Raw genomic sequence first — 15,324 nt, 5'->3', positions numbered from 1 at the left:
AGAAATCAAGGAAGGCACAAACAAATGAAAACACGTACTTTGTTCATGGATCAGAAGAATTAATATCATCAAAATGTCCATACTTCCCATAGCAATTTATAGAGTCAATTCAATCCTTATTAAAGTATCAGTGGCATATTTCACAGACATAGAGGAAATCCTTCAAAAATTTATATGGAATCATTAACGACCCTGAATGGTTGCTGCAATTTTGAGAAAGAAGAGCAAAGTAGGAGAGATCACAATACCTAATACCAAGCTGTATTACAAGGCCACTGTAATCAGATTAGCCTGGTACTGGCATAAAAACAGGCACATAGACCAATGGAACAGAACAGAGAACTCAGAAATAAACCCAAGTCCCTTTGGTCAATTAATATTCAAAAAAACGGGGACAGCAACATAAAATGGAGTAAAAATAGCCTCTTTAACAATGTGTTAGGAGAGATGGACAGCTACATGCAAAAAAATGAAATTTGAGCACCAACTTACACCATACAGAAAAATAAGTTCAAGGTGGATAAAAGATTCAAATATAAGCCACACCACCATTAAAGTCCTAGAGGAGAACATAGGCAGGAAAATCTCAGATATTTCACATAGCAACATTTTCACTTGATATGTCCCCTAGAACAAAGGGCATAAAGGAAAGAATAAATAAATGGAATCTCATCCAAATAAAAAGCTTCTGCATGGCTAAAAAAAAACAGTATTAAAATAAAAAAGAACCAAACATATGGGAAAACATTTGCCAATGATACCTTAGACAAGGGTTTAATCTCCAAAACATGTAACGAACTTACACAACTCCACTCTAAGAAGACAAGCAATGGGCAAAGGACTTGAACAGATACTTCTCCAAGGAAGAGACAGATTCTCAGTATCTCTAGCTATCAGATGAAAATTAAAACCACAACGAGATACCACTTAACACTGGTCAGAATGGTCAGAATGGCCATCATAAACAAAGCAACAAACAACAAGTATTGGAGAGATTGTGGAGAAAAGGGAACCATAGTGCTTTGTTGGTAGGATTGCAGAGTGATACAGCCACTATGGAAACCAGTATGGAATTTTCTCAGAAAAGAAATAAATGGATCTGCCTTTTGACCCAGCAATTCCACTGCTAGGATTATATCCTAAGAACCCTGAAACACCAATCCAAAAGAACCATGCACCCTAATGTACCTCGCAGCACAATTTACAATAGCCAAGTGCTGGAAGCAACCTAGGTGCCCATCAGTAAATGAATGGATCCAAAAACTATGGTACATTTACACAATGGAATTCTATGCAGCAGAAAGAAAGAAGGAGCTCCTGCCCTTTGCCACAGCATGGATGGAACTGGAAAGCATTATGCTAAGTGATGTAAGCCAGGTATTGAAAGACAAATACCATATGATCTCACTTTTAACAGGAATCTAATCATCAAAACAAACAGACAAGGGAAATATAACCAAAGACACTGAAATACAAAACAGGCAGACGGTGACCAGAGGGGAGAGGGGAGGGTATTTCAGGGGAAAAGGGGAAGGGTTTGCAGTAACAAATACATAGGACACATGGACAAAACCAAGAGGAGGTGGAAATGGGAATGAAGTGGGGAGCACTGGTGGGGTGCAGGTGTGCTGGCATGGGAGTAAAGGGCAGAAAACTATTTTAACAACAATTAAAATAAAAAAGACATTTAAAAGTCTACTTTCCAGGTGAATAAAATCCTGTGATTTTTATTTGTTTTTCATTCTAGGAAAGAGCTTGAAACAAGGGAGTTTTTTAATGATGCTGAGTTCCAGGAAGCCTTAGCCAAGGAAGTAGCTAAAGAAGAGAGAAAGCATGAGCAAGAGATAAAAGAATACCAAGAAAAAATTGACACATTAAACCAGCAGTACCTGGATTTAGAGAATGAATTTCGTATAGCTTTAACTCTTGAAGCCAGAAGATTTAAAAATGTAAGAATTAGTATTTAGGTTTTCATTGAAAAAAAGAACCAGCGGTATAGGGTTTGATGAGAGAACCAAACTTTTTACAGTTCTAGCTCTGTTGACATGTTGGCTATCTGACCTTAAAAAGATCACTTAAAGTCTTAGAGCCTTAGTTGTTTTGCTGAAATAATAACTGCTTGTCAGTTCTGTTCTCAAAGCCAATGAGATTGTAAATGGTCAGGTATAGGGAGGATTAGAAAGCCTGAATCTGTAGCTTCGGCCTCTGTCTAGTGTTACTAGAAAACAGCTATGCTATTGTGTACTTTCAACACAGATCACCTGGCCTAGCCTGCAAAGCCAGTTATCTGAATTTTCTTGTGCTAAACCTCTGTGATTCTAAACATGAAAGAAGTAAACTGTTTTGAGAAACAAATATTTTCCAAGTATTTGGAGAACTTCTATTTATAATGCAATTTTGAAATATAGGTTAAAGATGGTTTTGAAAGTGTTGCAACTGAACTAGCAAAGAGCAAACATGCTCTTGTTTGGGCTCAACGGAAAGAAAACGAGTCTTCCTCTTTAATTGAAGATCTGACGTGCATGGTGAAGGAGCAGAAGACAAAACTTGCAGAAGTTTCCAAATTGAAACAGGAAACAGCAGCAAATTTGCAGGTAAGACACTGTAACATTTTCTTTTCACATTGTTTCATCATCTTCTCAAGAGCCTGAAATAATTTTTAGGAAGTGCACAATTTTAACAAATACTAATTATGTATTTGATGCCTATGAGAAAAGTAATAAAACTAGGAGAGTAATGTGATTTCAGAACGTGTTCTTTACACTAAAATAGTATTTAAATAAGTGAATTAATTTTAAGAAACATAGTAACTAGGCGCCAGTTGCACAGTGATAGAGCAAAAATTCTGATGGAGATACTCAAATAATTGAAGTTTGGGAAATAGCCCGTGAGTACTACTTTTGTGGCAGTGGCAATATTTTGGTATAACTACTGTAATAATTTTTAAATTAATTTCTGTTATTGCCATTTTAAACTTTAGGGATATTTTGCCCAAGAGGACTTCCTTTCTTCAAGTGACCTTTAGACTGCTGATGTAAATGCTGAGAAATTTTTAGTGTTATAGGTGTAGTTCCTCTCTTAGGGTATTAGAATAGAATTCAGTGTTAGAAGGAGAAGCCTCTTATAATTTGACTTTTTATTCCCTCACCTACATTTGTCTTTAGTTAATAAAACTAAAACTTTTTCTGATATAAAATTGAGGAACATTGACTTGGTATTTGCTTAAATAACATTTTTCTTATAAAATGCAAAAAGAAAATAAAGTATTCAAATATAATTATTTTGCATTTTTTCAATGTTTTTTGGGGAGTATACAGAATCAAATCAACACCCTTGAAATCCTGATTGAAGATGACAAGCAGAAGAGTATCCAAATCGAACTCCTCAAGCATGAAAAGGTCCAGCTTATTTCTGAGCTAGCAGCCAAGGAATCACTAATTTATGGTTTAAGGACAGAAAGAAAAGTGTGGGGACATGAGCTGGCACAACAGGGTAAAATTCTCAATTTTCAAAGGGAAAATAGCCCATTTTTTTTAAAACAAATCTGTTTAATAGAGAGAAAAGGAAGGGCTTTCCTGCCCCTACAACCTAGAACGATGGCCACACTCTCCATGCACTTCTTGGAAACAGGAAATAGGTTATTGTACCAATTATGAGTTTTCACTGATTCTTTCGTTGTTGTGTTTCTTCCTAGTATAGTTGGGTTACTTTTCTCAACAGGTAAACCTCTAGAGTGGTATCTGTTGAATGAGTTGTTGAAAATAATTACTTCCTATACAGTGATTTTGCATTATTTGTATAGATTCAACAGCATTCAGGTTTTTTCTAAAAATGTTGGTAACAGTTATCTTGTTATACATGGAGAAATGTGAAGTGGTCTATCGATGAAAACCACTGTCTGCGTAGGTGAACTTACCTTTAGTCCATTCCCTTTCCAATTGCAGTACAACAGGAGATGGCTCATTTTAGGACTTTCATGAATACTTGACAGATATTGGTTTTAATGTAGCATGGTTCATCTGTCATTCCACATAGGAATATTTTTCACGTGATTTGGGTTGGTTGTGTGCCATAACATGACCAATTGAATGTGACTACCTGCCTGAGGTACTTGTTCTCAGTTTGTTGTTTTAGGTTTTCAAATAGCTACAGGTGTTTAAAAGGCCTTTTTGTTCTCTGGCCCTTTCCTCTTCCTATTGTGCTAATCTATCTTCTTTTTTAAAATCAGTTCTTTTGTCTTACTTCCTCTATTATACATTGTTAAAATGTGTATGCTCATAAAATACAAATTCTTCATGGCCTTCTAAAGTTTGTTACTGGTGATGTTTGTTTCTCAGGATCCTCTCTAGCCCAGGACCGTGGGAAACTAGAGGCGCAGATTGAAAGTTTATGTAGAGAAAACGAATCTCTGCGGAAGGCAAATGAGCGTGACAGTGACACGTTAAGAATTAAGTGCAAAATCATAGAAGACCAAACTGAGACTATCAGAAAATTAAAAGTTGTAAGTTTGATGTTTTATTTTGGGAAAAGGGCATATGGTAGGTTTGAAAAACTGTGTATCAGAATATCCAATTAATGCTTGTCTCTGAATCCAAACTATTGTGATTTTTAGGACAGATTATCATTTGGTTCCTTTTGTAGTATTTGCCCCTTTGCTTTTAAAAATGGTATTGGGCACTCATTTATTAACTTAAAATTACTTTCACTTCAAAATTTTATGGAGAATGTTCTTAGGGCCCTTTGAGATGACTGGAAGTAGTGTCAATGAAAGGTTAGGAATCACAAGAAAATTAATGTTTTATATGTTTAAAATATTCTTTTAAAGCATTGTTTAGTATCACTCAATATTGCTAACTCACTTCTCAAAGGTATGACAAACCTGCTATCCTTCAAGTTATATGAATAGATTACAAGATTCATCCTAGTTCCCAGGGACACTGTGTATACCCTTTTCTTCAGTTGGGCCTATCTTGAGAGAATACTAACAAATATCACTTGTTTCAAAGCATCTTACATGAAAATTCTCCAGAAAATTTTTCTGAAAATTATCTTGGGAATTAAATCAAACAATTTCAAAATTTTCTTCTAGATGTTATATCTTAAAGTGTAAAAATAACTGAAAAGGGTTTTTTAAAAAATATTTTATTTATTTATTTTTAGAGAGAGGGGAAGGGAAGGAGAATGAGTGGGAGAGAAACAGCACTGTGTGGTTGCCACTCATGTGTACCCCAGTGGGGACCTGGCCTGCAACCCAGGCATGTGCCCTGACTGGGAACTGAACCTGTGACCCTTGGCTTCACAGGCCCGTGCTCAATCCACTGAGCTACACCAGCCAGGGCATACAAATGAATGAAAAGGGGTTTTTTTTAAAGAAACTTCTTAATGCAGTCATCACTCAAAAAATTAGGAACTCACTCTTTAGAGAAATTGTAACTACCTAGGATAAGATTTCTTTCCTTAGTCATTTTTAAGAAACTTCTTGAGAACTTAATTTCATCAAGTACAGAAAATAAAGAAACCTATTTATCCCCATATTGCTTTATCCATAGCTAGATGTAGGTATGAATACTTGAACTATCCTTAACTCAGTTGAAAATTTGGTCTCAGTCAATATTTCAAATATATTGGTCATATGTGCCAACCTGCACTGAAAATTAATAATTTTTTTAGAAGTAGGCCTTTTTTCTTGTTTTAAAAATCTAGCCAAGCTTATGTTCTTTTGAATTAAAGTAATATATGAAATAGAAAGACTAGTGATTTGTATTTAAGTTTCACAAGGCGAAGAAGCAGGTGATTCATTTGGTACAGTACATTGTGTTTGACTTAACCACACACAGTAAGTCTGATGCCTTCTCAATCTAAGCAGAGTTTTAGACGGAAATGAAAAAATAACACAGTGGAGCCAAACAACAGATAGATTTTAGTTTTAGATTTTTAGTAAAATATACAAAAGATTTTTAGATTTTAACTCAATATTTTTCCCCACAATCTAATACATTTACTTTAAAGAACATTCTATCAGCCTCAAAGATATGAGTGTTAATGCTACTTTCAAACTAATCATATAACATACAGAGGTAGCCAGGCATAATTTCTTTCAGCAGTAAAGTCAGTGTTAGGTAGCCTAGGTGGCTTAGAAGGCACCTGGAACCAGAAAAGTCCAATTAAGGGCTAAGAGCTTTTATTCAAGGTGGAACACTGTAGCTGGTGGGCTGGGTCTGCATGGATGGTAGCCCCAAGGGCAAAACAAAGGTAGAAGAGTTGTTAAAGTGTGTAGCAGACCCTTGGGGGAAGATGCATCATCATGCTGATCTGCTCCAGACATCCTAGGTATCTGATCAGGAAGGGCTTATTCTGTAGAAAAGGAGAGGAAGTGGGGCAGAGAGGATTCAACTGGTTTCCAACTGGATGTTAGGGGCAATGCCTCAGTTGCTTCTGATATGGGGAATCTCGAGGTCAGGTGTTTAGCTGGTGATGGGTTAGGCCCAGGTCCCAATACATTCTAACTGTCAACATAGCTAATAATTTAAAGGGATAATGACCTAATCAGCAAAATTTGGAGTTTGATGTTTTCAACTAAGTAGATTCTATAATTAGCTTCTGATTATGGAAGTCAGAAACAGATCTATTTTTTTGAAATTCTGTTCCCTCTCCATGTATCATTTTGGTACTTTTCAGTATATATGGATCATAAAACTCTGATGCTGCAATGTTATTATTAATAGGTTATTTTATAAGAATCCTTTATGGCTTTTGTGGTTCCTTGATAATATATACCAAGACTGCTTAATCCTAAGTAGTTCAGGGAGTTGTGGGAGAAAATAAACAATTCATGACTTATGCAGATGTTGGTCAAGACTACCTGACTACCTTTGCTTAGAATTTTTAGTTCTGTAACACTGTGAGGAACTGAACCACATTCTGTATGAGACTTAAGGATCTGTACTTAAATTAGACTTGTCCAGCATCTGTTTGCTGCCGTCTTTCCAAGAGGAACAAAAGGCAAGTTGTGCAGGGAAGAATCAGGGCAAAAGTAAGATCCACTTCCATCTTCTCACCTGCAACCCAATGCTAGTGTGCAGCAGGCTGCCCCAGAGGCCCAGACAACCCAATTCAGAAGACCAAGTTTATTGGGATAAACAGCCTATGTGAGTCTAAGTATTGTAACAGAAGACATAATAAGAGGAAGTTTGGAGAGATATAAAAAGCCTGTTTGCATGTGACATTTTAGTAGTGATGAAATCATCATTTTAAAGTATTTGCACAGTAGAAATAGTTTGATTTATGCCATTGCATCCGGTGTACATCAGCCTTTGTTGTATTGCTATCAGCCACATAGTGGTTTCTTTCTTTCCCTGTCATGAGAACACAGATTCTTTCAAATGCAAAATCATGTTAATTGAAATTTTCATTCTGCTGCTTTCTCTTTCCCTTCTACTCCCTGTGTGAGTAACAATTACTAACTTCATGAAATGGAAAGTGTGAATAGGACAAAAAGTTTCGTTGTTAATAGCACTTACAGTAGTAGTGATGTTTCTTAGTGATTGTGATAAACAATATTCTGTAAATCTTTTCTAAAGCACGCATTGAACACTCAATTTATTTCTAATTTGTAGTTTTTATAATAATTTAAAACCATATCTAATTAATTAGGAAATGAGACACCCGAGATTAATAAAGTATTGATTATTTTCTTGAAGTGTTTACAGGAAAGAGAGGAACAAGTCAAAATATTACAGGAAAAGATCACTGAAATACAGAAATGTACTCAAGAACAACTTGATGAAAAATCTTCACAACTGGATAACATAATTGAGAAACTAGAAAGACACAATGAAAGAAAAGAAAAACTAAAACAGCAGTTGCAAATAAAGGAATTAGAGCTTGAAGAAATTAGAAAAGCTTACAGGTATTCTCCATTATTTCCCATTGAGAAGTAAAATGTGGCTTAATAATTTTGTATAACCGATTTTATCTCTAATATTATCTCTTCTCATTCAGTACACTTAATCAAAAGTGGCATGATAAAGGGGAACTTCTCTGTAATCTGGAAGTGCAAGTAAAAGAAGTGAAAGAGAAATTTGAAAACAAGGAAAGGAAACTCAAAGCAGAGAGAGACAGAAGTATTGAACTACAAAAGTAAGCATTAAGTCCTCAAATGGCAGCACCCTCTGTAAATGGAAACACTGGGTTGGGATGGGTGAGATGCATAAAAAGAAAGAGGGAGGGGGAGGAAAGAATGGAGGAAGCTGAAATCATGTTGGAGGCAGTTATTTGGCAAATACGTTCTTTCCCTCCATCATTCCATCTGTTTTCATGCTGTTTGATTGAAAGCAGCCAGTGGTATTTTTGGCCATTGTGTGTGGGCTTCAGAGGAGTAAGTCACCTGACCTCTGTGGGCACTGAGTTACAGAAGCAACAGCTGAAGGGGAAGAAAATGTGTTCCGGGGTGCAGGCTGTATGGGTTTCATAAATGCTCTAGAGGAAATGCAGGTTTTACCTTTTAAGATCTATAGCTAAACCTGTTAAAATAATTTATAAAGTTGATTGCCTTTGAAATAGGTAGTGAAGTTTCACGGTCAGTCTCATGTTGAGATAAAGAGTGGTATAGACAGCAGGGCACATAGACTCCCATAGGGGTGGTTTCCATTCCAGCATACCTCATAGGACCTGGAGTCGGATTCCTCAGATTTTAACTCCATGAAATTGAAAGTGCTAATCCGCTCCAGAAAGGTTTGACGATTGACGGTATTTACTCATTTGTCTGCTAACACACCCTGTTACACTGTTTTTAACCAACTGTTCCAGAGTCCTTAGCTTGGAACCTGTTCAACTTCTTCCCCTGCCTTCTTCCCCAGCTATGCAATTGGCAGTCCTTTAGATACTGTAAGAAAGAATCATCCTTATAAATAGCAATTCCTAAACTTAATAAAAATCATAAAGCCTGACAAGGTTTAGAATCCCTTATATTTCATTGTTAAGCATGTCATTCATTCATGGCAAAAACAATAGACCTGATTTTATGTGTTAATGCCTTTATGACTAAGATTGGTATATATGATTTTTAATTCAATGAAATTTTAATAAAATGAGTTCTTGTTAATAAAAACATTTTTATTTGTATAGCTCTTTAATGTATAAATTGATTTTTTTCTTGTATTTTATTTTGAACCCAGCAGTGAAGTTGGCAGAACAGGCAGGATTATTCTATTTTTATAGTGAAAAACCTCAGTGTAGACTATAGGATTTAACTTGCCTTCAGTTACATGGTTACTGTGTTGTAACTGGGAATAAAAGAGGCTATTATTTGTGGTCCTAATGTTCAGTCTGCTGTTTCTATGGGCCAGGCCAAAACCAGAAAATGTTTTCATTATGGACTTAACTTTTTACATAAAATCATATTTACTATAAAGGAATTGGCATTTTGCCCCAAGCTTTTAGCACTAAAATTTTGTGAATACTACTTAATATGTTTATTAACCTAGGATTTTATCTAATAAGCATTAGCACAGGGAAGCCAGACATACCTGTTTATAAATGTAAACCTGCCTGTGGTTTACTTCTCAAATGATTATCACACTGCAAATACATGGAGGGAAAAAAAACTGATGATATATATCTGTGAAGGTGCATATAAATGATTTCCCTTAGACTCAGAATAAATGAGAACCAGAGTACTCAAAACTTTTAGAGAGTAGGAATGTAACAAATATGCAAAGGTTACCCTACCCTATTCTGCTACTAAATGGTTCTGCCGTATGGTGAACTGCTCATAACCCGTTGCTATTTAATGGAGTTGTGCTTCTATTAAAACATGCTTGCTGTCCTGGCCAGGTGGTTCAGTTGGTTGGAGCGTTGATCTGTGCACCAAAAGATCGTGGGTTTAATTCCCAGTTGGGCACATTCCTAGATTGTGGATTCAGTCCACATTCTGGGCAGGTATGGGATGCAGCTGATTGATGTTTCTTTCTCTCCCTTCCTCTCTTTCTCAAATCAATAAATGTATCCTCAGGCGAGTATTTTTTAAAAATGAATATACAAGCTGCCATCTCAGAAAAAAAGAAAAACATCCTAACTTTTATGCACAGAGATGTGGGTTTTTTTTTCTCTTTTTAAGGGATGCTATGGAGAAGCTTCATAGTATGGATGATGCCTTTAAAAAACAAGTTGAAGCAATTGTTGAAGCTCATCAAGCTGAAATTATACAACTGGAAAATGAAAAGCAGAAATATGTTGATTCTGCAAATTTAAAGGTACTGTAAATAAAATGCATTTTGATTATGAGTATTGAGTTGTAACAGATAAATAAATTGAGAATTATAAACAAAAAAGGCAGTATTATTTAATAACCAAATAGATATGATGAATGTTGCCAAAACTATCATGAAGCCAGGCCATGATATTGGTAATTCTTAGATCACTTGTAAAATAGAATTCTAATTAAACCAAAATTGAAAGTTTGATTCTGGCATGCACCTGCTCTGTGATCTCTCAATAAAAATTGCCATCTCCCTAACCAGTCTCAAAGCAAAGCCCATTTGCTTACACATAAGCAGGGTGAGAACTAAATGTATTAAATACAATCCATCACTACTCTGGAAAAATTCTCAAGAAGTATTTTATTAATAATTAGGGTTCAGGTTTATCATATTAATATTACTTAAAAGTTTATCATATTAATATCACTTACAAAGGAGCTTTTAATAATGCACGTGCATGAGCTTCCCCCTGAAATTTTCATTCACTAAGTCTGGGATCAAATCCCGGTATTTTTATTTATTTTTTAAAGATTTTATTTATTTATTTTTATAGAGAAGGGAAGGAAAGGAGAGAGGGAGAGAAACATCAGTGTGTGGTTGCCTCTGGTGTGCCCCATACCGGGGACCTGGCCCACAACCCAGGCATGTGTCCTGACTGTCTGTCCAGACATGCTACTGAGAAGCTGCACAACTTTCAACAGATTTTTTAAGCTCTATAGTAGAGTTTAAATGAATTACCATGTGTTCATTACCAGAACTTATAAGAAATAGATAATATACATGTATGTATTTTGTATCCAGCATAACATCATATTCCTAATTAGTATTTGAACAAGTTACCTTTTACCAACTTCTTTGTTTTAAATAAATGTCACAGTTGCAAAATGCATAGAATCAATTTTTGACTTTTTTCTTTCAGAATGCATTTTAAAATATTTAAGAAATTTAAAATTTATATTTGATTTAGGTTCATCAGGTTGAAGAAGAAATGCGTGAACTTCTGCAAGAAAACTGCAAGAACAAAAAAGCAATGGAAGCAAAAATTAAGCAACTGGCTTTTGCGCTAAATGAAATTCAACAAGACTTGTGATGGTTCTGAAAATGAATTTAATTGAAATGGACCAGCTGACCTATTGTAAAAATGATTAAATATTGTAATAGTAGTAACTTCTACGACTTTGAAATGTCTCTTTCTACACATTTCATTCTGATATATATGTTAAAAGACTTGAAAAAGTATTTAATTGTATATGTAGGTTTTTATAACAAATTGTTGATAAATATGTGTATTAGAAAAACCTATCAAGATGACTAGACTTTAAGACACTTTGTTTCTGTGCTATACATTGTGTGATAATTACACATTTGCCTATAAATATGTAAATGAACATTACGTTAGCTTTTAATTATATTAGGGAAAGTATTTTAACAATTGTTGCCTTATTGTATTGATGAAGAACTAATTATATTCATTGGTTGTCTTTTAGTTGATGTAGCTCTATTCTTTCAAAATACTCATACAGCCCTGGCTGGCATAACTCAGTGGATTGAGCACAGGCCTGCGAATCAGAGGGTCACTAGTTCGATTCCCAGGCTAGGGCACATGCCTAGGTTGCAAGCCAGGTCCCCAGTGTGGGGCACCTGAGAGGTAACCACACATTGATGTTTCTATCCCTCTCTTTCTCTTTCCCCTTCCCTCTCTCTAAAATAAATAAAATCATTTAAAAAAGCTCATACATACAGCCAAAAGGTATCTGAAATCTATATGATCAAAGGATGTGACACTCAAGAAAGCATATATTGCCATCTCCACATCACTCATAATGACCCCTTTTTTATGATATATATGATTTTTTTATTAAAGATTACATTTAAGGTTTCATAAACATTGTCTGTTCCTCAAGAGGAACACTACTCTTCCACCCTCATTTTTCCTGTTAATACTGTATATATGAAGAGAATTCTTATTTTGCAACTGGAAACAGTTTTCTTTCATAAGTTTGGTCATTTACTACTCTTTTGCTTTTGTCATCTCTTATATTCCTATATGTACAGAACAAAAACTTAAATACTGTTCTCACTATTTTTTTGTATACATCTATTTTTATTTATTTTTTAAAATATATTTTATTGATTATACCATTACACTTGTTCTATTCCCCCCCTTCATTCCCCTCCACCCACACAATCCCTCCCCCACCATTCTCTCCCCCCTTAGTTTATAACCACGTGTCTCAAGTTCTTTAGATTCTATATTTCCCCCACAATTCTTGCCCTCCCCCTTATCTATTTTCTACCTACCATCTATGCTATTTTCTGTACCTTCTCCCCCCTTCTCCTCCTCCCACTCCCCTGTTGCTAACCCTCCACGCGTTCTTCATTTCTATGGTTCCACTCCTGATCTAGCTGTCCTCTAGGTTTGCTTTTGTTTTAGGTGTGGTTGTTAATAACTGTGAGTTTGCTGTCCTTTCACTGTTCATATTTTTCATCTTCTTTTTCTTATATAAGTCCCTTTAACATTTCATATAATAAGGGCTTGGTGATGATGAACTCCTTGAACTTGACCTTATCTGAGAAGCACTTTATCTGTCCTTCCATTCTAAATGAAAGTTTTGCTGGATAAAGCAATCTTGGCTGTAGGTCTTTGGATTTCATGACTTGGAATACTTCTTTCCAGCCCCTTCTTGCCTGTAAGGTCTCTTTTGAGAAATCCCCTGACAGTCTGATGGGTACTCCTTTGTAGGTGACTGTCCCCTTATCTCTTGCTGCTTCTAGGATTCTCTCCTTCATTTTAGTCTTGGCTAATATAATTATGATGTGCCTTGGTGTGTTCCTTCTTGGGTCCAACTTCTTTGGCACTCTCTGAGCTTCCTGGATTTCCTGGAAGTCTATTTCCTTTGCCAGACTGGGGAAGTTCTCCTTTATTATTTGTTCAAATAAGTTTTCCATTCTTGGTTGTTTCTTTCCCCCTTCTGGTACCCCTATAATCCGGATGTTGGAACGTTTAAAGATGTCCTGGAGGTTCCTAAGCCTCTCCTCATTTTTTTGAATTCTCATTTCTTCATTCCTTTCTGGTTGGATTTTTCGTTCTTCCTTCTGGTCCATTCCATTGATTTGAGTCCCCGTTTCCTTTCCATCGCTATTGGTTTCCTGGACATCTCCCTTCATTTCAATTAGTTTAGCCTTCATATGTTCCTCTAATTTGTGAGCATCCTGATAAACAGTGTCTTGAATTGTGCTTCTGAGAGGCTGGCCAATTCTCTGTCACTTAGAGTTATTGGCTCTGGGACTTTGAGTTCTTCTTGCGCCATCTTTTGGGCTGTTCATGCCTGTTCCGTAGCAGGATCGGAGCCCTAGGTCTTCACCAGAGCAAGACAACTCAGTCACTGGGTTGTGATGCTGTATTTGGGGGTGGGGTCAAAGAGGAGCAATGGCATCTGTGTGCCGTCTCCTGCTGCGGCCCCCACAGGTGCGGCAGCTGCCGCCATCACCAGGCCCACATGTTTCGTGCCACCGCCATCAGCCCTCGCCCCCTGGGGCCTGCGTGGTCCGTCTCACTGTGCGACCAGGGTCAGTCTGCCCCACACCCTGACTGGGTCCAGGCCACTTGTGCGCCCAGGTCTGAGGATCTTTCCTGCCCGACCCTGCTCCACTGCTGGCTCCGCCCCTCTTACCGTCCCCATTGAATGGTTAGTTGTTATCAGACTTCTGTATAATTCAAATTTCTGTTGTTTTTTTTGTCTATGTCTTCGTTCTCCAAACCTTTGTTGTATTCAAACTTGGTTGTGGGAGAAGGCACAGTGTTTCCACCTATGCCTCCATCTTGGTGGAAGTGTCTATTCTCACATTTTTTAAAGAGAATATGATACTATGTTTTTAACAAATATCCAGTGAACTAAGTTTTAAAAATTAAATGGAATCAGAAAACAATGTAAATGTTTCTAAAAGAGAGGATTGCATTTCATTATGGGCAAGCTTCACACTGACATCTGTGGGATAGCACTGAGCATACTAAGGTGGAATGAGAGGGGGAGGGGACAACATAAGAAATATTTGGGAGAATAATAACTGAAAAAGATCAACCTACAGACCTAAAAATTTCCATAAAACCCAGGACAAATATGACTAGAACCACACCTACACACTTTATAGTCAAACTTGGGAAAATCTTGAAAGCAACAAGAAAATATGGTTTATCTCATATAGAGGAGCAATTAACAATCAACCTCATCAGAAACAGTGAAGGACCAAAGGTAAAAGATGACATATTTGAAGTGTGGAAAGACAAGGAACTGTCAGTCTAGATTGCTACATCCTTCAGAGGAAAGAGAAAATGTATTGCTAACCAAACTGTCTGAAAAAAAAATGTTAGAGACTGTCCTAAAGGCTAAAAGGAAATATTATCAGACAGTAACTCAAGCCCACTGGAAGAAATAAAGAATATTGGGAACAAATGTGGGTCAATTTTTTACATGAGATCTTAAGTATATTTTCTTCTATTGGAAGACTACATAAAGCAATTATAACACTTGGATTTATAGCATATATAGATGTGATATGTGAAAAAATAGCATGAATTGGAAGAGGGAAATACAGCTATATTGTAGTAACTTATTTTATCAAGTTCTGATCTAAAGAAGACTGATAAATTAAAATGCATATTGTAATCATAGTTAAAATGTCAACAGAGCAAGTTCTGTAAGGGAGCATGAGGAACTCTGCTGGCCTGTTTTCCAGCAAAACAACCCTAAACTGCCAAAGATTTTGAAACATCCATTTAAAGACTCTGAAAGTTGTCCTAACAGCATATAGCAAGTAAAGACATTCATTGAGTAAGATTTACTAAATATCAACAGCAAAAGCCTGAAGCACTGAACCACATCCACCTCCCATCACCTTCTGCTCACCCTAATGGAAATTCCTTGGTGGGTGGTTGTAGCCAAGAAGCTAGGTTTCCCATCCACTCAATTCCCTCAGTCACCAGGCTGGGCAGGCTGACAGCCTTTCCCCTGAGCTTGAGGAGCCAGCAAGACTCAAGTCACTACAATCAGCAATGAAAACAAGG

The 15,324-nt window shown here is 36.5% G+C and overlaps 1 protein-coding gene across 3 annotated transcripts in view; it reads left to right on the top strand.

The window, feature by feature from the left end:
- The window catches only part of LRRCC1 (leucine rich repeat and coiled-coil centrosomal protein 1), a 46,731-nt gene extending 34,986 nt beyond the window's left edge, over window positions 1-11,745 (top strand). For all 3 annotated transcript variants that reach the window (XM_037050231.1, XM_037050230.1, XM_037050232.1), the window contains 8 exons: window positions 1,748-1,949; window positions 2,409-2,594; window positions 3,318-3,492; window positions 4,338-4,501; window positions 7,701-7,909; window positions 8,002-8,139; window positions 10,118-10,253; window positions 11,227-11,745. In XM_037050231.1, the coding sequence (XP_036906126.1) occupies window positions 1,748-1,949; window positions 2,409-2,594; window positions 3,318-3,492; window positions 4,338-4,501; window positions 7,701-7,909; window positions 8,002-8,139; window positions 10,118-10,253; window positions 11,227-11,349 (1,333 nt within the window). In that variant the 3' untranslated portion in view covers window positions 11,350-11,745. The remainder of the gene's footprint in view (window positions 1-1,747; window positions 1,950-2,408; window positions 2,595-3,317; window positions 3,493-4,337; window positions 4,502-7,700; window positions 7,910-8,001; window positions 8,140-10,117; window positions 10,254-11,226) is intronic.
- The last annotated feature ends 3,579 nt before the right edge of the window (window positions 11,746-15,324 follow it).

This window comes from Sturnira hondurensis, unplaced genomic scaffold, assembly GCF_014824575.4.
Source record: "Sturnira hondurensis isolate 20B ecotype Veracruz unplaced genomic scaffold, ASM1482457v3 Scaffold0006571, whole genome shotgun sequence".
Taxonomy (NCBI): Eukaryota; Metazoa; Chordata; class Mammalia; order Chiroptera; family Phyllostomidae; genus Sturnira; species Sturnira hondurensis.
Note: the sequence above shows the minus strand (reverse complement) of the source record. Positions and strands in the feature narration are given on the sequence as shown.